The sequence below is a fragment of the Temnothorax longispinosus genome, chromosome 2 (assembly GCF_030848805.1).
Source record: "Temnothorax longispinosus isolate EJ_2023e chromosome 2, Tlon_JGU_v1, whole genome shotgun sequence".
NCBI classification, from domain to species: domain Eukaryota; kingdom Metazoa; phylum Arthropoda; class Insecta; order Hymenoptera; family Formicidae; genus Temnothorax; species Temnothorax longispinosus.
The window spans coordinates 4,234,632-4,257,527 of record NC_092359.1 but is presented as its reverse complement, the minus strand read 5'-3'; the positions used below and the strand labels follow the sequence as shown (position 1 = coordinate 4,257,527).

General features: G+C 27.4%; 3 protein-coding genes across 17 annotated transcripts; all 3 read right to left on the bottom strand.

Moving 5' to 3' along the window:
* Nucleotides 1-827: 827 nt before the first annotated feature.
* LOC139808311 (odorant receptor 10-like) lies at nucleotides 828-6,868 on the bottom strand. The gene is made up of 7 exons (XM_071770155.1): nucleotides 6,585-6,868; nucleotides 3,801-4,266; nucleotides 3,611-3,710; nucleotides 3,276-3,395; nucleotides 2,681-2,836; nucleotides 2,396-2,468; nucleotides 828-2,246 (listed from the first exon to the last, which is right to left on the bottom strand). The coding sequence occupies exons 1-6, from the start codon at nucleotides 6,763-6,765 to the stop codon at nucleotides 2,415-2,417; spliced, it is 1,077 nt and encodes a 358-aa protein (XP_071626256.1). The 5' UTR covers nucleotides 6,766-6,868; the 3' UTR covers nucleotides 828-2,246; nucleotides 2,396-2,414.
* Nucleotides 6,715-14,996, bottom strand: LOC139808279 (odorant receptor 9a-like). 12 transcript variants are annotated; one of them, XR_011730820.1, is made up of 13 exons: nucleotides 14,834-14,996; nucleotides 14,496-14,615; nucleotides 13,841-13,996; nucleotides 13,559-13,631; nucleotides 13,331-13,407; nucleotides 11,726-11,995; nucleotides 10,970-11,438; nucleotides 10,669-10,768; nucleotides 10,356-10,475; nucleotides 9,770-9,925; nucleotides 7,452-7,584; nucleotides 7,268-7,385; nucleotides 6,715-6,854 (listed from the first exon to the last, which is right to left on the bottom strand). XR_011730820.1 is itself a non-coding variant. In XM_071770084.1 (12 exons), the coding sequence occupies exons 3-11, from the start codon at nucleotides 13,959-13,961 to the stop codon at nucleotides 7,311-7,313; spliced, it is 1,461 nt and encodes a 486-aa protein (XP_071626185.1). In that variant the 5' UTR covers nucleotides 13,962-13,996; nucleotides 14,496-14,615; nucleotides 14,834-14,996; the 3' UTR covers nucleotides 6,715-6,854; nucleotides 7,268-7,310. The 12 variants fall into 12 exon arrangements, 4 of the variants coding, with proteins under 4 accessions (XP_071626185.1, XP_071626188.1, XP_071626186.1 ...); XR_011730821.1 differs by having other exon boundaries at nucleotides 6,719-6,858; XR_011730816.1 differs by having other exon boundaries at nucleotides 7,268-7,584.
* Nucleotides 14,997-15,353: 357 nt separating this feature from the next.
* On the bottom strand, nucleotides 15,354-22,690 carry LOC139808294 (odorant receptor 4-like). Of its 4 annotated transcripts, none has more exons than XR_011730825.1 (7): nucleotides 21,632-22,690; nucleotides 20,877-21,345; nucleotides 20,611-20,710; nucleotides 20,290-20,409; nucleotides 19,717-19,872; nucleotides 18,045-19,476; nucleotides 15,354-15,489 (listed from the first exon to the last, which is right to left on the bottom strand). XR_011730825.1 is itself a non-coding variant. In XM_071770126.1 (7 exons), exons 2-7 carry the CDS (start codon nucleotides 21,810-21,812, stop codon nucleotides 19,420-19,422), a joined length of 1,083 nt encoding a protein of 360 aa, XP_071626227.1. In that variant the 5' UTR covers nucleotides 21,813-21,905; nucleotides 22,425-22,690; the 3' UTR covers nucleotides 17,061-19,419. The 4 variants fall into 4 exon arrangements, 3 of the variants coding, with proteins under 3 accessions (XP_071626227.1, XP_071626226.1, XP_071626225.1); XM_071770126.1 differs by lacking the exon at nucleotides 15,354-15,489 and having other exon boundaries at nucleotides 17,061-19,476; nucleotides 21,632-21,905; nucleotides 22,425-22,690; XM_071770125.1 differs by lacking the exon at nucleotides 15,354-15,489 and having other exon boundaries at nucleotides 17,061-19,476; nucleotides 21,632-21,901; nucleotides 22,425-22,690.
* Nucleotides 22,691-22,896: the final 206 nt, after the last annotated feature.

Below are 22,896 nucleotides of genomic sequence, written 5' to 3'. Positions count from 1 at the left end.
CATATTTTACAGCATTGCTAAATTAGAATATATTAATTTCAATCCTGAGCAACAAAAGCACAGAAATGGAGAATCTGCAATAATGTTATTGGTTACGCGTATTTGTTTCAAGAAATAATATTATAATTATAAATTAGTAGAAATACCCCAATATTGATCTATAAATATTATTACACATAAATAAACTCCATTATTTATGCAAATGTTAAATATTTTATTTATTTATATATATAAGTGTATATGTGTTTATGTACATATATACTTGCATAAAATGAATATAATTTAATTTTATACAACGTAAACTATAAACTGTAATATTTTTATATGCAAAATAATAACTAGCATAATTAAATTTTATTTAAAAAAGTTTTTTGTATAGATCGTATTTTATTTTATTTTAGAAATCATACATATACATATATATAAATTTTTTTGTGTAAATAAAAATAAGTTAATAATATTCACACAATCCTAAATATCCAATTTATTTATATATTTATTATACATTTATAACTTATATATGTAATTAGAACCAAAATGATGGTTACCTTCTTTTTTCCACCAAAAAATCATAATTCTAATCACACAGCTTATGAGTGGTAAAGTAAATTGTAAATTATCTATCATGAGCAAAATGTTTCCAAAAATTTTTGCCAGGGAATGTACAGAAGGAATAACAAGACAGAACGTTATTCCCAGAAAAGTCACCAACACTCGAAAATTGTACATTAATTTCTGCCGAGGATTTTGTATGTTTTTGGGCCAAAGTCCAAGCAAATCTAAAGTGAAACGATTTAGTTTCACCTCCCATTCAAAATCTACCTGCATAAATCTTGATAAGTCTGAAGTTTATTAAAAGGATTACACAATACAAAACACACACAAAAATATAATTACAATTAGATTAAAGATTAAATATATAAAAAGTTACTTAACAGAATACGTGAAGTAACTTTTAAAATAAAATATCATTGAACACTTTACATTTGATTAATACAAGTTTTAAGATTCTTCAGGAAATAATACATAACTTATAATAAAAGTCATAGACTTCAAATTTTGTATTAAGGTATGGCTAACCTTGTTACAATAAATTAATATATGTTAATAAGAAACACAATGTGTAGGTAAAAGCAATCTAAAATTTTTGTCAATACTGAGAAAATAAGACATAGATTATTATTATAAATGCTATCATCGTTTGCACACATATTACTAGTAAAATACTTTCCTTAAAATGTTTTTCAATTATAGTTACAATGATTAAAACTATAAGCACCTCAGTATCTGTCATATTTTGAACTTTCTACGTCCAATGTTGTCTAATGACTGACGTTTGTTTCACTTTCATAAATCGACGTTACCTGTTGTGCAGCAAAAAGCATTTTTTGCGCATGCTTAAAATACTACTTCTCGAAAGTATCGAACGATCACAACTTGCAACAAAGTATATTAAATATTCTGCCTCTACTATAATCGTTTCACATTTCCGTCAAGTTTCTAGCATTGAAACATGTTCGAATAAAAAATTGCACAATAATAAGTGGATATGTCTGACGAGAAAACAGCATGTGTTAAGTACATCAGTTATATTCGCATGCTTCTAATCCTCTGTTGCTTATAGTAATAGATAATGCATATAGAACATATCATGCATCGCTCTTAATTTTTTTTAATAATTTTGCCAAAATTTTTATTGTTTGATCTTATAATGTAAATTCTTCAAAATAAATATAAAACGTAAAGATCAAGTTATTATATTAAAATAACTTAAAACAAGTTAATAAATTAATTATTTTTACGGTTTCAAACTTTATTATGTATTTCTCATAGTAATGTGTGTGTGATGAAATTAAAAGAAATTTTTAGAAAATACCTTATGAGTCACATATGATTCACTAAATTGTTCCTTAGAGTGCAAGAAATATTTCAATATGAAGTTAAAAGTGATTACGTATTATTTGAAATTCCTACTTTAGTCATTGAAGAATATGTATATGTAGTTCTGTTAAATAAAAGTTTAGATAATCTCGACATTACAGAAGCATTTTTATTTGGAAAAAACTATGTTAATTACAAGGTATCGTCTCGAAAGAAAACACAGGCGAAATCTTCTTAGTCTAAAAAACGTGCAGTGTTGTATTATATTTTAGGTTAGCAGCAAATTACAGATATAAAAGTGTAGACAGCGCTCATGCTGTTGAATCTCCGTGCCGCTTGGCGGCCCGTAAGGGGAACGACTTGAACTGCAAAAAGCGTCGCTTATTCCAACAGGTATTAATACTTGCATATTATTAAGCAATTTTTTAAGAAAACAATAGTGTAAGAACTGTCTTACACTATTGTTTTCTTTAAAAAATTGCTTAATATTAAAGAAAGTTTAGATTTATCTTACTTTATTCTCAGCTTTGTACTTAGCTTCTCATTGTATGTAAAACAGATATATATCCAACTGACGTCTTTACTAACTGAAAAACACATTTCTTAGTACTATATAGTTAAAAAAAATATCTCTGAATAATTAATATTAAAATTTAATGTAGTAAACAAGAGAATAAAATAAAACAAAAGATTCAAATTTTATCAAATAATATAAATGGTTGTATGAAATATATTATAAAATTTTTGTGTCAAATAAGTTTTAATGAAAAAATTACTGTCGAACATTATAATATCTTACACTGCAAAACGTAGCCATCGTTAGAGGAAACATTTTTCCAGCAGTCAGATAGACCGGTATGGAGCCTCTTATCATTAAAAGTAGCAAGTTGTGGGTTACTTTTGGATTCATGGAGTACCATTTATTACTGTATGCAGCGTAGTATATTTTATTACACTTAAAAATATTTAAAGTATTTTAGTCGAAAATTATTACACACTTTATCTAGAAACTGAATAAATGTTACTTATTAATTTCAATCAATTAATGCACTTGTCAGACTTATGGTATAACTTTTCCATTCTATAAATACTTTATTTCAGGATTAATTTATATTTTTACTTTCATAAACTTACGTTAAACTTTTGTGATAGCTCAGCAAATGAGATTAAACAAAGTCATCAACAATTTAGTTATGTATTATATACAGAAAGTATTAATAATTTTTTGTACGTGCGTGACAAGTATTAGAATTAGTAGGTACGTCATGTATTATATTAAATATTTCTTGCATAAATTAATTACATTATGTAGCATATATTGCATATATTTATTATGTTTATTATATGAAAATTTACATGACTTCTATAACAAAAAAGAGAAAAATTTGACTAACCTGGGCAACCAAAATCTCGCCAAGAGCACAATATAAGCACATATGTCCGAATATATTGATTAAGGTAAATATAAACATTGTCAATTGAGCGAATGATATATCAGTCTCATCGTCAAGTAACTAATAAATTTATAAAATAAGAGAAAATATAGGATATTTTAAATATTAATATTAATTCAGATGTTTGTAATAAAAAATTATACAAATAGAAATTTCTTAGATAGAACATAGAAAATGCGTAGTATATTTATCAGTTATTTTCTTATTTTAGTTAAGAATTAATTTATTAATTCAAATAAGTCTTATAGAAATATAAAAAAATTTAAAATACTTACAGTAGGTATCCGGAAACCATAAAAAGCGAAGAGTATTGCAAAATATACGAATAAAAAGAGAAGGATTACATTATATGTATCTTCAGTAACGTTAATAGCTCTATAAAAGGTGGTCTACGTATTAGATATTTATAGATGGAGTACTGATTACATATTTTATGTGGATTATATTAATATATAAATATCAAACCTAAGCAAACGCTTGTGTTTTATTATACAATTCTTTATCTCGTGGGAATTAACACATTTATCGAAACTTGATAAACGGTTATTGAGAATCTCTAATTGGCCACATATGTGGAAAACTAGTAGTCCGATAAAATTATCGATTCCACTGTAGGATACCATGCTGACAATAGTATAAATAGATTGACTAATATATGTCAGTTCATACTGTGGACTGTTTGTTACATCGTAAATGTAATAAGTTTGTAGAGGCAGTAGTCTGCCTGGATCAGTAATGTTGTTTGTATCTCTTATCGATATTCCAAAGATAGGTAAAGCGATAAGATAAAAGGCTCCTGTTCCCATTATGCAATAGGAGAATGTAATAATTATGCGTGCACTCCGTGCCCTTTTGATCATTACACTTCTGTCTTGTGCACTTTTCACCTTTATCCAATCTTCTGCGATCATATTCACGACTGGTATGATAGCTTTAAAGAATGTGAATATTATAAACTGCGAGAACACTTAACATAATTATTGAATCGGAATAAGGAACAATTACAAATTTAAATATATAAACAAAAAGTAAGAATCTTTTTTTTGTTTTTTAATAAAAAAAAACAAAGTTATTGTTATGTAAAAAACAGAATTAAATTTGTAATATGTGATTTTTATTGCTCATTAGCTCACTCATATTATTTATATAACTGATAGGCTGGTATTCATAGTCAGATCTTATATATAAGATCGTCTTAAGTTTATCTTTAGATATTCCATAGTCAATGAAACGAGTCGTTCAGCATCTAGAGATAAAAACTTAAGACGATCTTGAATAAGATCTGACTATGTATACTACCGGCTTTATATATATATATATATATATATATATATATATATATATATATATGGGGCATTCCACGTTCCACGCCAATTCGCAAGGGGTCAAACTTCGACCTTTTTATTTTTGATGGCTGCTCGTTTTTTAACAGGTCTTTACGAGTATTATACTCCTGTAAGATCGTTTCTATAATAAATGTAGCGTTTCCGAAATAGAGTTTGCGCAAAATGAGGACTGCAAAATTTTTAATGAATTTTTTCGCTTATTAGTCGTCTAAGAAAAAAATTCATTGAACATAAAATACGCTATTTAGATTATAGTTTAAGAAAAAAATTACTTCAAATTTTTATAATAATAATTTTAAACTAATTAATAGAGTAAAAAAAAAACACAAAAATTTGAATATCTCAAAATCCCCATTTTCTATTTTTTTGAAATTTATAGGGAATATTTTAGGGAGTGTTAGAAAAATTTTAAGACTGGTCCGAAGTTTCGCAGAATTTTTGGGACTTTTTTATAGATTTTTTTGTGAGGCAGTATAGTCTAAGATCCCGACAGTATAGTCTACATTGACCTTCACCTCTGTTTTCCTAATAAAAGGTATTTTTTATCAAACATAATGAATAAACAAACAAATCGCGGATGGGTTGCCAAATTAAATCAGCTCAAGGCTACCCTTAATTAAAAATAATTTAATTAATTTTTTTTTACTTTTACACTCATTTATATTCTCAAAAAATTCAGTACTAATCGAAAGTACAAAGCATAAGTAGAAAGGAAAAGTTAGGTTACCTACCTTTTACTGCTCTCTATTACCGGGTTGCCAGGTATAAACAGGTGAGTTGGTATTACCAATTTACACTCATCTTTATTCTTAAGTGAACTATATATTAAAATAAAGATAATTTTATTCCAAACACAGTGGTATTTTTAATTAAGGGTAGCCTTGAGCTAATTTAATTAGGCAATCCATCCGCGATTTGTTTGTTTGGTTTGTTTATTCAGTATGTTTGATAAAAAATACCTTTTATTAGGAAAACAGATGGGTGAAGGTCGATGTAGGTCGGGATCTTAGATTATACTGCCTCACAAAAAAATCTATAAAGAATTTCCAAAAATTCTGCGCAACTTTAGACCAGTCTTAAAATTTTTTTAATACTCCCTATAATATTCCCTATAAACAAAAAAAAATAGAAAAATAGAAAATGGGGTTTTCAAGATATTCAAATTTTTGTTTTTTTACTTTATTAGTTTAAAATTATTATTATAAAATTTTGGAGTAATTTTTTTCTTAAACTATAATCTAAATAGCGTATTTTATGTTTAATGAATTTTTTTCTTAGACGTTGTCTAATAAGCGAAAAAATTCATTAAAAATTTTGCAGTCCTCATTTTGCGCAGGCTCTATTTTGGAAACGCTACATTTATTATAGAAACGATTTTACAAAGGTATAGTACTCGTAAAGACCTGTTAAAAAACGAGCAGCCATCAAAAATAAAAAGGTCGAAGTTTGACCCCTTGCGAATTGGCGTGGAATGCCCCATATACATATAATATCTTGTCTAATATACAATGGCATATATGCATATATTTTTTTCGTAATTTTTTTAAATATATTTTTATATACATAATGACTAATGTAATTGTATTGTGTAAAAACGTTTGTTTTATTTTAAAAAATAAATAACGTATAGATATTTTTAATGTAAGAAACGCACACAGCAAGTTATGATTTAAAAAGTTCAGAAAATACATTAATATAGTTTGTTCTTTATATACGTAAAAATAGAATATATACATATATGATTGATTCCATTTACATAAATAAAATCAAGTTATTTTATAGAATATTGATATGGACTTTTAAAATATTATATATGTGTGTACATTATAATTATAATACAATATATAAATTATGTGCGTCCATAATTATAATTTAGATGTAGATAATCATAAATAATGTCTACCTTCTTTTTTCCACCAGAAAATTGCGATTCTTATCAAGCAAGTTGAAAGTGGTAGGGTGTATTGTAAATTATCTATCATTAATATAATGTCTCCAAAAATTCTTGTCAAAGAATGTACAGTAGGAATAATCATACAGAATGTTAATCCCAGAAAAGTCACTAACACTCGAAAATTGCACATTAATCTTTGTCGAGAATTTTGTACAGTCTTAGGCCAGAGCCCAATCAAATTTAAAGTAAAACGATTCAGTTTTACTGCCCATTCGAAATCTACCTGTAGAAGTCTTAGTGAGTCCGAAGTTTATAAGATTGTTTATTTTCATTAATTTCTAACACACACAAGTAAAACCACAGTTAATGTGCAAATATAAAATATTTTTTAATAAAAAGCGAGAAAAATAATATTTAAAAACACCTCACTTTTTAGTAATCATGCAAATTTAGTGATAGATATAAAAAAATAGAATATGATGAATAATTCCCCCCCCCCCCAAGAAAGATCTTACGTTAGATGTAGTTAATGTTTTGTTGCAATAATTCAATAACTTAATCCGAAATACTATTATAGTAAAAGCAATAAAATAATTTAAAACTTTCAAATACTATTATTAGTCGTACATATGGTAATGAAAATTCTTATATATTAAGATTTTCCCAATAACAGTTACAACGATAATAAACACCTTGGTATCCGTTATATTTTGGACTTTCCATTTCGAGTGTTGTCTAGAGACTGACGTCTGATTCTCCTTTATGAATCGATATCACCTCGTATTCAGCAAAAAGCATTTCTCGCGCATGCTGAAAATAATAATGCTCGAGAGAGACGAATCAACTTGTGACAAAGCGAGTGTATTAAATATGCACCCTCATTTGAAGTTTCCGTCCCTTCAGTATTGACGATCGCATAAAACATTTGAGAGCAAAAAATTTCGTGACAAGTGGGTAGCGAGAAAAACAGTCGTATGTACCCATTATTTTCCCACACTTCTGTAATCGGCTATAACTTTAAAGCTTATAACTATAGTTAGAAATAAATTATATGTAATATACTATTAAAATATATTCGTTGATGACATCTGTGCTCATCTCATCATATCGTATCTTGTAAGAAAACTACATTTTATTGTATTAAAGATAAAACAAGTACTTTTTAATGCATATACAGTTTTACTTTCTTAGTAAGAAATATAACTGTAGTTATCTACCGTTCGTTTTTATTACTTGATAACAAATTTTGATAGGCAACATTTTGAAGATTTAAAAAAATTTGAAAATTAGTAAGTATCATTTATTTGTTACCGAAATCACCGTTATTTGAAACAGTAGACTTCGGAACAGCTCTGTATTGTTCATTTACCATCGAAGAAGATGGTTCGCCAGTACAGTCCATAAGGCTAAACTTAACATCGTACATCGTCGACAAGGACGCAAATATTTTGAATTGTAATTATATTTCGAATAATGTTTGATTATTGACATTGAAAACTTGGATAACAGTGAATTAGCGTAGTTTATATACTTATGTTATATTTCCACATACAGTAAAAAATTTTGTGTTAAATTTAACACATTTCACATGTCCCAATTTATCCACTCAAATTTTCGTGTTAATTTAACATAAAGCAAATATGTAAAAAAATAACAAACATAACATGTAAAAAATTAACATAAAAATTTAACATTTAGACGCTTTCAGAAATCAAAGTTTATGTTAAATTGACATCTCTATAATGTTAAATGTAATTAAGATAAGATGTTATTTTAACATTTAAGAGAAGTATTTATTTTTAGTTTTGATCTTTTTTTGATGAATAACATAAGAATTATGTCAATTTAACACATATTAACTGTTATAAAAAGGAAGATAACACAATTTATCTATTCACTTTAACATATAAAATATATCATCAAGAATTCATGCACTTACATATATGTATAAATTGTGTTATTTTAACTCTTAAAAATGGTTAACCCTTAAATGCCACACCTCTCAAGAATCTCGTAAATGACACATTGGGTCTAAAAGACCCCAGCATGAAAAATGTCTCCTTACTCATTAATTTTTTTATATTTAGTTATGAAAATTATTTTCAATGTTGTTCAAGGCTTACAATTAGAAAAGAGAATAAAATGCTTATATTGTTAAAATTTCAATTTCAACATAGTATAAAAAATTAAGTAAACTGAGTACTGCTAAGTGTACAAACGGGTAGGTCAATCACTCAACTATCATCAATGGGAGCATGAGCTTTATTTTTGGGGGGAACATTTGAAAATATATCATTGTAAAGGGTCTGGGGTCCGCTGGACCCCGGGTGGCATTTAAGGGTTAATATTAATTTAACATAGAAAAGTTAAGTAACACAACAACGATATGTTAAATCAACATACAACTGTGTCAGAAATTTAACACAAAACTTTCTACACAGGAAAATTTTAACACAAATACAAAATGTTTTTTACTGTGTAATTAATATCAAATAGTTTAATATTTAACGGATGGATTTAGTTCGTAAAAAAATATGAATCTTTTTGGATATATAGAACTGAGAGTTTAATTCTAAATTATTTTGCTTTTAATTATCTAATAGAAATACATTTCCATTAAATTATGCAGTAAAATTTATAATTTATTTACTAAAAACATTTTAATATTTACACAATTCTTAGTTTATTGCATTCTATAAGAGCAACATATTATTAGAAAAACTTTAACTTTATCTCACTTTCCTAATAACTTCTCGTCTTATGTAAAATAGATATATATCCGACCGATGTTTTTATTAACTGAAAAATATCTTTTTAGTAATAATTAATAATGCAATAAATTTATAATCACACGAAGTTTTGAGATATGTATATAGTGTATATATAAGATAAGTTATAGGTATATGGAGGTGTAAAAATAAGAGTAGTGTAAGTCAAATTTTTAAAAATATTTTCTTGTGTGCTGAGATGCAATTTATATATTGTAGAGATTTCATCTATTCACACGAGAAAATATTTACAAAAATTTGACTTACACCACTCTGGTTTTTACCTCTCCATATAGATATGCATAAAGTATACATAGATGCAAAATATATATAAATTATTAAATTATTGTATAAAAATATTACTAAAATTACAAAGTTATTTAAATGTTTTTGCCACAATAATTATAAAACACTAAAATATCTTACATTGCAAAATGTAGTCATTGTCACGGGGAACATTTTTCCAGCGGTGAGGTAAATTGGTTTAGCGCCTCTTATCAGCAAAAATAACAAGTCTTGTGTAAGTTTTGGATCCACGGAATACCATTCATTACTGTAAGCTGCATAATATATTTCATCACACTAAAAAGTTTGAAAGTTTCTTTAGATAAAAATTGTACGCATTGTTCCGTAATAAGAATAATCTAGCCATATTATATTAAAAAGTAATTAATATTTTCATTTAAATTGTATATTAATGTAATTTATTATTTACATAAATAATAAATGCAATAAATTATTAATTTCTATTTTCTAAAAGCTTACATTAAATTGTTTACAATATTTAATTTAATATAAATGATATTAAATCATGATAATTATATTTCTGCATAATACTTCGACATTAATATTTATTTTTGTTATGCGCTCATGCATGATAAATATTTAACTATATTGTGCATTAACACAAACATCTTTCTTAAATGAAATCATATTGTAATATAAGTGTAAAGCCAGATACGAAACATACAACTTAAACGATGTTTATGGTAAAAATAAGAATGCAACTTACTTGGGTCACCAAAAATTCACCCAGAGCACAATATAAACACATATGTCCAAATAAATTAAAAATCAGGGATACAAAATATACCAAGCGTGTGAGTGATAAATCATTTCCTTCGTCGAATAACTAATTAATTTACAGGATGCATAAGAACATACAATTTATCACAATAAAAATAATTTTATATATGTTTATCACAAAATATCTTATAAATACATATAGTAACAACTTAGATATCATTGCGTCAGTAATTTTTAATATTTACGTTTTGTGTTAAAGATTAATTAATAAGCAAATTTTTCAACGTTTGCACACTCACGGTAATTATGCTGAAACCGCAGAAGGCGAACAGAATTGCAAAGTATGTAAATAACAAGAGAAATGTTATATTATACGTATCTTCTATAACGGCAATAGCTCTACGAAAGACATTCTGTGGATTAGATACACCTGGAGAACAAATTGTACATTTCCTAAGTAGCAGAGTTATGTCAAAAGACAACACAGTGACAGACTATTTTGGTCTACTATTATAGATATCGCTGTGTTGTTTTTTAACGTTATTCTGTTGTAAATACGGATTTCATATATAAATTACATATTTTTTGTAAATATCAAACCTAAGTAAACGAATGTGTCGTGCCACACATCTCCTTAACATGTCGTGAGAATTGATGTATTTATCTAAATGTGTCAAACGATCCTTGAGAATGTCTAGTTGGCCGGATATATGGAAAACTAGCAGCCCAAGAAAATGATCGATTCCAATATAAGACATAATTGCGAGAACTATGTAGATAGCTTGACTTATATATGTCAGTTCATACTGCGGTCGTTTCGTTATATCGTAAATGTAATGGGTTTGTAGAGGCATTACTTTGCCTGGATCAGTAATATTGGGCGTTAATCTCGTTGATATTCCAAAGATCGGGAGAATGATAACAAATAAGCATGCTACTCCCATTATGCAGTATGCACAAGTAATAATGATGCGTGCAGTCTGCGCCCTTCTGATCATTATATTTCTCTCTTGCACATTTTTTGATTTTCCCCAATCCTCAGCAATCATATCTATGATTGGTATGATAGCTTCAAAAACGTCAATATTGTATATTTTAATGCACAATTAACAATATTAGAATAGAAACTATAAAAAATTGAACTGTCAGCAATAAAAAGTTTAATAAGATAGAGTTGAAGTAAAAACAATTATCTTTTATTATAGTGTTAAGACGAAAAACAGTATAAATAAGTGACAAAACCAAAGTTTCGTAATTTCAAATTAGAGATTGTTATAATTTTATTACACAATTTCGATATGTATATCTCTCATGTAAATCATTTACAGTTTAGAGTTATAGCAGAAAATTGCTTACCTTCTTTCTTCCACCAAAAAATCATGATTCTTGCCGCGCAACTTGTAGCTGGTAATGTAAATTGTAAATTATCTATCATTAGCATAACATCTCCATAAATTCTTATGAAGGAATGTATAGAAGGAATCAAAACGCCGAACGATATCGTCAGGAAAGCGACGAGTGCTCGAAAATTGCACATTAACTTCTGTCGAGGGTTCTGTGCGGTTTTAGGCCAAAGTCCAATAAAATCCAAAGTGAAACGATTTAGTTTCACTGCCCATTTGAAGTCTACCTATAGAGACCTCAGTAAGTCACAGCTCATGAAAAGTATCATAGAATCTTATGCATACATATAAACTAACAATTAATGTAAAACGTGTAAAGTTATACACTTAATGGAATGAATAAAATAGAATATTTGACAACTAATTTTTTATTAATTATAAAATTCAAAAATTATTTTAAAAGTAGTAAATAACAGATAATAAAAATCTCATATTTCAAATACCTATGATAATAAATAGCTAATGTTTATTACAATCATTAAATATGATAATAATCAGCATAATTTAAAAAAACATGATGCAATGCAATACATCATTTATTAACGGCGGTCAAATAAAATGTGGATTAAATGTCACTATCATCATTAAATAAATATATTTTTCAAAAAGTTACTGTGTCCTTCAGTTAAGATAACAATCACAATAATAAGCACCTCGGTATGCGGTATATTTCGAACTGTTCATGTCGAATGTTGTTTTAGGACTGGTATCTATTTCTTTTTCAGAAAATAATGTTAACTCTTATTCAATAAAAGTCGTTCTGCGCGCATGCTTTTATGCCACTTCTCGAAGGTATCGAACGATCAAAACTTGCAACAAAGTATATTAAATATTCTGCCTCTACTATCGTTTCAAATTTCCGTCAAGTTTCTAGCATTGAAACATGTTCGAATAAAAAATTGCACGATTATAAGTGGATATGTCTGACGAGAAAACAGCATGTGTTAAGTACATCAGTTATATTCGCACGCTTCTAATACTCTGTTGCTTATAGTAATAGATCATATAGAACATATCATGCATCGCTCTTGTGGTCTTAATTCTTTTAATAATTATACCAAAATTTTTATTGTTTGATCTTGTAAATTGTGATCTTGATAATGTAAATTCTTCAAAATAAATATAAAACGTAAAGATCAAGTTATTATATTAAAATAACTTTAAACAAATTAATAAATTGATTATTTTTACGGTTTTAAACTTTATTAGGTATTTCTCATAGTAATGTGTGTGTGATGAAATTAGAAGAAATTTTTAGAAAATACCTTATGAGTCACATATGATTCAATAAATTGTTCCTTAGAGTGCAAAAAACATTTCAATATGAAGTTAAAAGTGATTACGTATTATTTGAAATTCCTACTTTAGTCATTGAAGAATATGTATATGTAGTTCTGTTAAATAAAAGTTAAGATAATCTCGACATTACAGAAGCATTTTTATTTGAAAAAAACTATGTCAATTACAAGGTATCTTCTCGAAAGAAAACACAGGCGAAATTTTCTTAGTCTAAAAAACGTGCAGTGTTGTATTATATTTTAGGTTAGCAGCAAATTACAGATATAAAAGTGTAGACAGCGCTCATGCTGTTGAATCTCCGTGCCGCTTGGCGGCCCGTAAGGGGAACGACTTGAACTGCAAAAAGCGTCGCTTATTCCAACAGGTATTAATATTTGCATATTATTAAGCAATTTTTTAAGAAAACAATAGTGTAAGAACTATCGTTTTACACTATTGTTTTCTTAAAAAATTGCTTAATATTAAAGAAAGTTTAGATTTATCTTACTTTATTCTCAGCTTTGTACTTAGCTTCTCATTGTATGTAAAACAGATATATATCCAACTGACGTCTTTACTAACTGAAAAACAAATTTCTTAGTACTATAGTTAAAAAAATATCTCTGAATAATTAATATTAAAATTTAATGTAGTAAACAAGAGAATAAAATAAAACAAAAGATTCAAATTTTATCAAGTAATATAAATGGTTGTATAAAATATATTATAAAATTTTTGTGTCAAATAAGTTTTGATGAAAAAATTACTGTCGAACATTATGATATCTTACACTGCAAAACGTAGCCATCGTTATAGGAAATATTTTTCCAGCAGTCAGATAGACCGGTATGGAGCCTCTTATCATTAAAAGTAGCAAGTTGTGGGTTATTTTTGGATTCATGGAGTACCATTTATTACTGTATGCCGCGTAGTATATTTTATTACACTTAAAAATATTTAAAGTATTTTAGTCGAAAATTATTACACACTTTATCTAGAAACTGAATAAATGTTACTTATTAATTTCAATCAATTAATGTACTATTCAGACTTATAGTATAACTTTTCCATTCTATAAATACTTTATTTCAGGATTAATTTATATTTTTACTTTCATAAACTTACGTTAAATTTTTGTGATAGCTAACCAAATGAGATTAAACAAAGTCATCAACAATTTAGTTATGTATTATATACAGAAATTATTAATAATTTTTTGTACGTGTGACAAGTATTAGAATTAGTAGGTACGTCATGTATTATATTAAATATTTCTTGCATAAATCAATTATATTATGTAGCATATATTCCATATGTGTATTATATGTTTATTATATGCACATATTTATTATATTATAAATTTTATATTGCATAATTATAATTATAATTATGCAATATAAAATTTACATGACTTCTATAACAAAAAAGAGAAAAATTTGACTAACCTGGGCAACCAAAATCTCGCCAAGAGCACAATATAAGCACATATGTGCGAATATATTGATTACGGTAGCCATAAAACATATCAAACGAGATAATGATATATCAGTCTCTTCGTCAAATAACTAATTAATTTATAGAATAAGAGAAAATATAGGATTTTTTAAATATTAATATTAATTCAGATGTTTGTAATAAAAAATTATACAAATAGAAATTTCTTAGATAGAACATAGAAAATGCGTAGTATATTTATCAGTTATTTTCTTATTTTAGTTAAGAATTAATTTATTATTAATTCAAATAAGTCTTATGGAAATATAAAAAAATTCAAAATACTTACAGTAATTATCCGAAAACCATAAAAAGCGAAGAGTATTGCAAAATATGCGAATAAAAAGAGAAGGATTACATTATATGTATCTTCAATAATGTTAATAGCTCTATAAAAGGTGGTCCACGTATTAGATATTTACAGATGGAGTACTGATTATATATTTTATGTAGATTATATTAATATATAAATATCAAACCTAAGCAAACGCATGTGTCTTATTATACATATCTTTATCTCGTGGGAATTAACACATTTATCGAAACTTGATAAACGGTTCTTCAGAATCTCTAATTGACCACATATATGGAAAACTAGTAGTCCGAGAAAATTATCGATTCCACTGTAGGACATCATGCTGACAATAATATAAATAGATTGACTAATATATGTCAGTTCATACTGTGGACTGTTTGTTACATCGTAAATGTAATAAGTTTGTAGAGGCATTAGTCTGCCTGGATCAGTAATGTTGGTTGTGTCTCTCATCGATATTCCAAAGATAGGCAAAACGATAAGATAAAAGACTCCTGTTCCCATTATGCAAAAGGCAAATGTAATAATTATGCGTGCACTCCGTGCCCTTTTGATCATTACACTTCTGTCTTGTGCACTTTTCACCTTTAGCCAATCTTCTGCGATCATATTCACGACTGGTATGATAGCTTTAAAGAACATAATTATTGAATCGGAATAAGGAACCATTACAAGTTTAAATATAAACAAAAAAGTAAGAATCTTTTCTTGTTTTTTAATAAAAAAAAACAAAGTTATTGTGTTATGTAAAAAACAGAAATAAATTTGTAATATGCGATTTTTATTGCTCATAAGCTCACTCATATTATTTATGTTTATTATTCATAGTCATTCATATTATTTATGTCTATTATTCATAGTCAGATCTTATATATAAGATCGTCTTAAGTTTATCTTTAGATATTCCGTAGCCAATGAAACGAGTCGTTCAGCATCTAGAGATAAACTTAAGACGATCTTGAATAAGATCTGACTATGGCCGGTATTCATAGTTATTTAAGACCGTCTTAAGTTCAATCTTAAGATGTCATAAACCAATCACAGAGCCGTATTAGCGTTTTAAGACATTACTTAAGACGATCTTGAAGACTATGAATACCGGCCTATGTATACTACCGGCTTTATATATATATATATATTTTTTGTGATTTTTTATTAATATATTTTTATATACATACATAATGACTAATGTAATTGTATTGTGTAAAACGTTTGTTTTATTTTAAAAAATAAATAACGTATAGATATTTTTAATGTAACAAACGCACACAGCAAGTTATGATTCAAAGAGTTTAGAAAATACATTAATATAGTTTGTTCTTTATACAGAAATAGAATATATACATATATGATTGATTTCATTTACATAAATAAAATCAAGTTATTTTATGGAATATTGATATAGACTTTTAAAATATTATATATGTGTGTACATTATAATTATAATATAATATTTTCACAACACCTCCACGGAAAGTTCGACTTTCCATGCCTGTAGATACTTTCCATTCTGTAACTATTAATTCTCTATTTGCGCACCACGTACCGCGCTTGACTCGTATTGCCGTCTATTAATTTATTGACATTTTCACGTGTCTAATGATATATTTATATTTCAAAAATTATGTCTATTTTTTACATTTTTTGGAAATTTTATTGTTATTTTAAAATTAAAATTATTTTTATATATATATTTTTTAATTTTATTTTTATTTTTTTTATGTGGGGGGCTTCGCCTCCCCCCAGGGGCTTTGCCTTTGGACCTCACATCACTCTCTTTTTCTCTTTCTATTTAACTACACGCGCGTATAAACTGTATGAATGGAACATCAAACGCACACACTCTACAGGCATTCAAAAGTCGAACATTTCCGTAAAGAGGTGTTGTGAAAAATATCGTGTGCACCTCGGGTCGAAAGCTTTTTCAGACTCGTGTGATTTGCCGCCCGAGCCGAATCACACTCGTCTGAAAAACGCTACTTTCGCCTCTTGGTGCACAATATACTATTAAATTATGTGCTTTTATAATTATAATTTAGATAGATAATCATAAATAATATCTACCTTCTTTTTTCCACCAGAAAATTACGATTCTTATCAAGCAACTTATAAGTGGTAGGGTGTATTGTAAATTATCTAGCATTAATATAATGTCTCCAAAAATTCTTGTCAAAGAATGTATAGAAGGAATAAGAAGACCAAGCGTTAAATTCAGCAAAATGACGAGCACTCGAAAATTGCACATTAATCTTTGTCGAGAATTTTGTACAGTCTTAGGCCAAAGCCCAATCAAATTTAAAATAAAACGATTCAGTTTTACTGCCCATTCGAAATCTACCTGTAGAAGTCTTAGTGAGTCCGAAGTTTATAAGATTATTTATTTTCATTAATTTCTAACACACACAAGTAAAACCACAGTTAATGGGCAAATATAAAATATTTTTTAATAAAATGCGAGAAAAATAATATTTAAAAATACCTCATTTTTTATTAATCACGCAAATTTAGTGATAGATATAAAAGAATAGAATATGATAAATAATCCCCCCCTCCTCCAAGAAAGATCTTACGTTAGATGTAATTAATGTTTTGTCGCAATAATTCAATAACTTAATCCGAAATACTATTATATATAGTAAAAGCAATAAGATAATTTAAAACTTTCAAATACTATTATTAGTCGTACACATGGTAATGAAAATTCTTATATATTAAGATTTTTCCAATAACAGTTACAACGATAATAAACACCTTGGTATCCATTATATTTTGGACTTTCCATGTCGAGTGTTGTCTAGAGACTGACGTCTGATTCTCCTTTATGAATCGATATCACCTCGTAATCAGCAAAAAGCATTTTTCGCGCATGCTCAAAATAATAATGCTCGAGAGAGGCGAATCAACTTGCAACAAAGTATTTTAAATATTCTGCATCCCCTCGTTTCAAGTTTTCAGCGCCAAACATCACGCAAAATAATAAAAAATTTTTTCGTAATAATAGGTCTTTGTGACACGTAGATGAAGAAAACGCTTATGGGAACATTTGTTATATTCACACGTTTTTACAATGAGTTATAGCTTATAACATTACTATACTTATATTAACAATAGATGACACATATAATCCGGCGTTGTATGACATGTAATGTCGTGAAAAATAATTTACGTATCATCTATAACTTACTTGCAGATCTCCAAATTGAAATCGCATCTCTCTTCGTGATAACGTCATTGTAAAGATTGAGTTGCTATTTTAAAAGATACCAACTCGTCGCAATCATTCATCATCGATCGATGGTAGTTATAGAAACTAGTCATTTTCCTGAAGACTTGGATGCTGAATGTTTTAATTTCAGTAACTTTGATCTGCAATACTGAAGAAAGTGTTTGAACCGCATATTCTTTCCCAGCTCTCTCTCCCTCTCTCTTTCTGTTTAATATTACTAAATTATTTATCATTCAATAAAAACTTGGGTCACATATGCATACATATGTTGAGAACATTTAAATACATGGTAATCGATATCCAGCATGAGTATTCATAATAATCATATTAATTCTCATTATCTCTGGTCCCAAGTAGTCATCGACGAAACGTGAATAATAACAGGTGAGTAAAAATACAATAAATATAATGCCATACATGTGACATATTCCCATGCACGCAAGACCAGTTATGTGTGATTACTATTTAGGGGAGATCAGGGCACGCAAGTTGATATAAAATTAAATACAGAAACATATGTGTCTGTAATTAATTCTGTATCCATATGCGTGCCCTTGTCTTCCCTAAATAACAATCATATGTAATTGATCATATACAACGCATAATATAATAACATGTTTACCACCATGTTAGTACGTTACGATGGTAACATATATCTTATAACACTCCAAAAGCACTTTTGACATAAATATTGATAGATATAAATTGGAATACCTATTTATAATTTTATTTATAATTTTATTTTATTAATAATTGATACTCATAACAAAGTAAATTTAGATCAATTTTATACGTACAAAATTTTATTAGAGTGGAATTGTTTTGGACTTTATACTTACAAACAAAATCATATTTATACAAATTAAAATGTGTATTTAATTATATTATTTCCACACTATATCAATGTGATCATATGAATTCTCTTTAATACTGTAAACGTTATAAATATATTTGAACATTTTGTACAATAGCTTTATTATTATTGGATTATTGCAATTATGTATAAGAAAATCTTTATTATTAAAGTTAAAATTCCCTGTTTTTAACCCTCCATTGTCTTCGTATGAGGCGAACGCTCAGTTCGCATTTTATTTTTTTAATTGCATATAGATGTGGCATAAAAGTTGTCATGTGGTTGTCATATTGAGTTTAATTCGAATATATTTTACTTCTAATCATCTAATAGAATTTCCAACATATTTTCGTTAAATTATGCAATAAAATCTATATAATTTATTTGCCAATAACATTTTAATATTTATATAATTCTTAGTTTATTGCATTTTATACAAATAACATATTATTAGAAAAACTTTAACTCTATCTCACTTTTCTAATAATTCCTCGTCGTATGTAAAACAGATATATATCCGACTGATGTTTTTATTAACTGAAAAATACATTTTTTTAGTAATAATTAATAATGTAATGAATTTATGATCACACAAAGTTTAGAATTATATACATATAGTGTATGTGTGTATAATATGAGGTACATATATATATGCATAAAGTATACATAGATGCAATAAAATATTTAATTGTCAAATTATTGTATAAAAAATATTACTAAAATTACAGTCATTTAAATGTTTTACCACAATAATTATTAAACACTAAAATATCTTACATAGCAAAATGTGGTCATTGTCATGGGGAATATTTTTCCAGCGGTGAGATAAATCGGTTTAGCACCTCTTATCAGCAAAAACAACAAGTCTTGTGCAAGTTTTGGATCCAGGGAATACCATTCATTACTGTAGGCTGCATAATATATTTCATTACACTAAAAAGTATTAAAAGTCTCTATAGACAAAAATTGTATGCATTGTTCCGTAATGAGAATAATCTAGTCATTGATTATGAAGTAATTTATATTTTCATTTAAATTGTAAATTAATGCATTTACGTAAATAATAAATGCAATAAATTACTAATTTTTATTTTCTAAAAGTTTACATTAATTTGTTACAATATTTAATTTGATAAAAATGATATTAAATCATCATCAATATATTTCTGTATTATATTTTGATATTAATATTTATTTTCGTTATGCGCTTATGCATGATAAATATTAAACTTTATTGTGCATTAAGACAAACTTCTTTCTTAAATGAATCATATTGTAATATAAGTGTAATGCCAGACACGTAACATATATAATTATACGATGTTTATAGTAAAAAAGAATGCAACTTACTTGGGCCATCAAAAATTCGCCCAGAGCACAATATAAACACATATGTACAAATAAATTAAAAATCGTTGATATAAAAAACACCAAGCGTGTGAGTGATAAATCATTTCCTCCGTCGAATAGCTAATTAATTTATAGGATAAGTAAAAAAAAACACAATTTATCATAATTAAGATAATTTCAAAAATGTTTATCACAAAATATCTTATAAATACATATAGTAACAACTTAGATATTATTGCGTCAGTAATTTTTAATATTTACGTTTTGTATTAAAAATTAATTAATAAGCAAATTTTTATTTTCAAATGTTTGCACACTCACGATAATTATGCGGAAACCGTAGAAAGCAAAGAGCATTGCAAAATATACGAATAATGAGAGCAATGTTATATTATACGTATCTTCTATAATGGCAATAGCTCTACGAAAGACATTCTGTGTATTAGATATATTTCCCAAGTAGTAGATTTATGTCAAAAGACAACACAGTGACATCTATTTTGGTGTATTAGATATTGCGTTGTTTTTTAACGTTATTCTGTTGTACGGATTTCATATATATTACATATTTTTCGTAAATATCAAACCTAAGTAAACAAATGTGTCGTGCCACACATGTCCTTAACATGTCGTGAGAGTTGATGTATTTATCTAAATGTGTCAAACGATCCTTGAGAATGTCTAATTGGCCGGATATATGGAAAACTAGCAGCCCAAGAAAATGATCGATTCCAGTATAAGACATAACTGCGAGAACTATATAGATTGATTGACTTATATACGTCAATTCATACTGAGGTCGTTTTGATACATCGTAAATGTAATGGGTTTGCAGAGGCACTAATCTGCCTGGATCAGTAATATTGGGCGTTAGTCTTATCGACATTCCAAATCCAGGAAGAACGATGATAAACAGGCATCCTACTGTCATGATGCAATATGCGCACATAATAAGTAAGCGTGCACTCTGCGCTTTTCTGATCATTATATTTCTCTCTTGCGCATTTTTCAATTTTCTCCAATCCTCCGCAACCATATCTATGATTGGTATGATAGCTTCGAAAACGTCAATATTGTATATTTTAATGCACAATTAAACAATATTATAATAGAAACTATAACAAGTTGAACTGTCAGCAATAAAAAGTTTAATAAGATAGAGTTGAAGTAAAAACTTCCATCTTTTATTATAGTTTTAAGACGAAAAACAGTATAAATAAGTGACAAAGACAAAGTTTCGTAATTTCAAAACAAAGATTATTATAATTTTATTACAATTTTGATACGTATATCTCTCATGTTCAACATTTGCAGTTCAGAGTTATAGCAGAAAATTGCTTACCTTCTTTCTTCCACCAAAAAATTATGATTCTTATTGTGCAAGTTATAGCTGGTAAAGTAAATTGTAAATTATCTATCATTAACATAATATCTCCATAAATTCTTATGAAGGAATGTATAGAAGGGATCAGAACGCCGAATGTTATTGACAGAAAGACGATAAGTGCTCGAAAATTGCACATTAACTTCTGTCGAGGGTTCTGTGCGGTTTTAGGCCACAGTCCAATAAAATCTAAAGTGATTCGATTTAATTTCACCGCCCATGTGAAATCTACCTGTAGAAACTTTAATAAATCGGAGCTCATGTAAAGCATCACACAATCATAAATATGCAATAAATAAATCCACAATTAGAACAAAACAATTTGCTTAACACACAATGTCGTGTTTAACAGATGTGTGAAATAAATAGAATATTCAAAAATAATTTTCTATAAATCCCTAATTGTGTATAACAGTATCTCTGAATGATATTAATTATACAAATTCGAAGATTATTTTTATAATCCATATTTATTAAGTAAAATAATAAATATGAATCATAAAAAGCACTAATTTATTATGATATTACTTCTTATTTATTGTAATTAAATGTAGCTAATTTTCTGTTACAATTGTTTAATACACTGCATATATAAAAGGATATCAAAAGAAGTTCTTTTAATATATATTGATAAAGTGAAATGTATATTAAATGCCACTATTGTTCACACACGTGCACATAATAAATAAATAAATTTTTATAAGGTTATTTTCTTTCAAATTGCAGGTGCAACAATTTTAACAGCGAGCACCTTGATATCCGGTATATTTCGAACTGTTCATGTCGAATATAGACTGACAGCTGTTCCTTTTTCATGAAACCACGTTACCTTCTATTTAACAAGAAGTATTGCTTGCGCATGCTTTCAAAAGTTCTCGAAAGTGCCGAATGATGAACTTGCATCGGAAGTGTTTTAAATATTTTATATCGTCCGACCCTCGTTTTATATTTCCAGACAAGTTTTCAGCATCGAATATCGTGCAAAACATTTAGGAATGAAAAATTTTATAATAACAGGTAGATATCATGTTAGAAAAAAAACGCGCTTATATACAGCTGTTGTATTCTCACGCTTCGATCGCATGGTTTATACAACTTTGCTGTAGTTAATAGATTTTATAGAATGCATCACACGTTTATTCACGTCGTTTATTCGTTTTGTATTTATTAGAAAAGATACATTCAAAGATATATTCGTTGTAACTGAATTGTTGAAAATATTG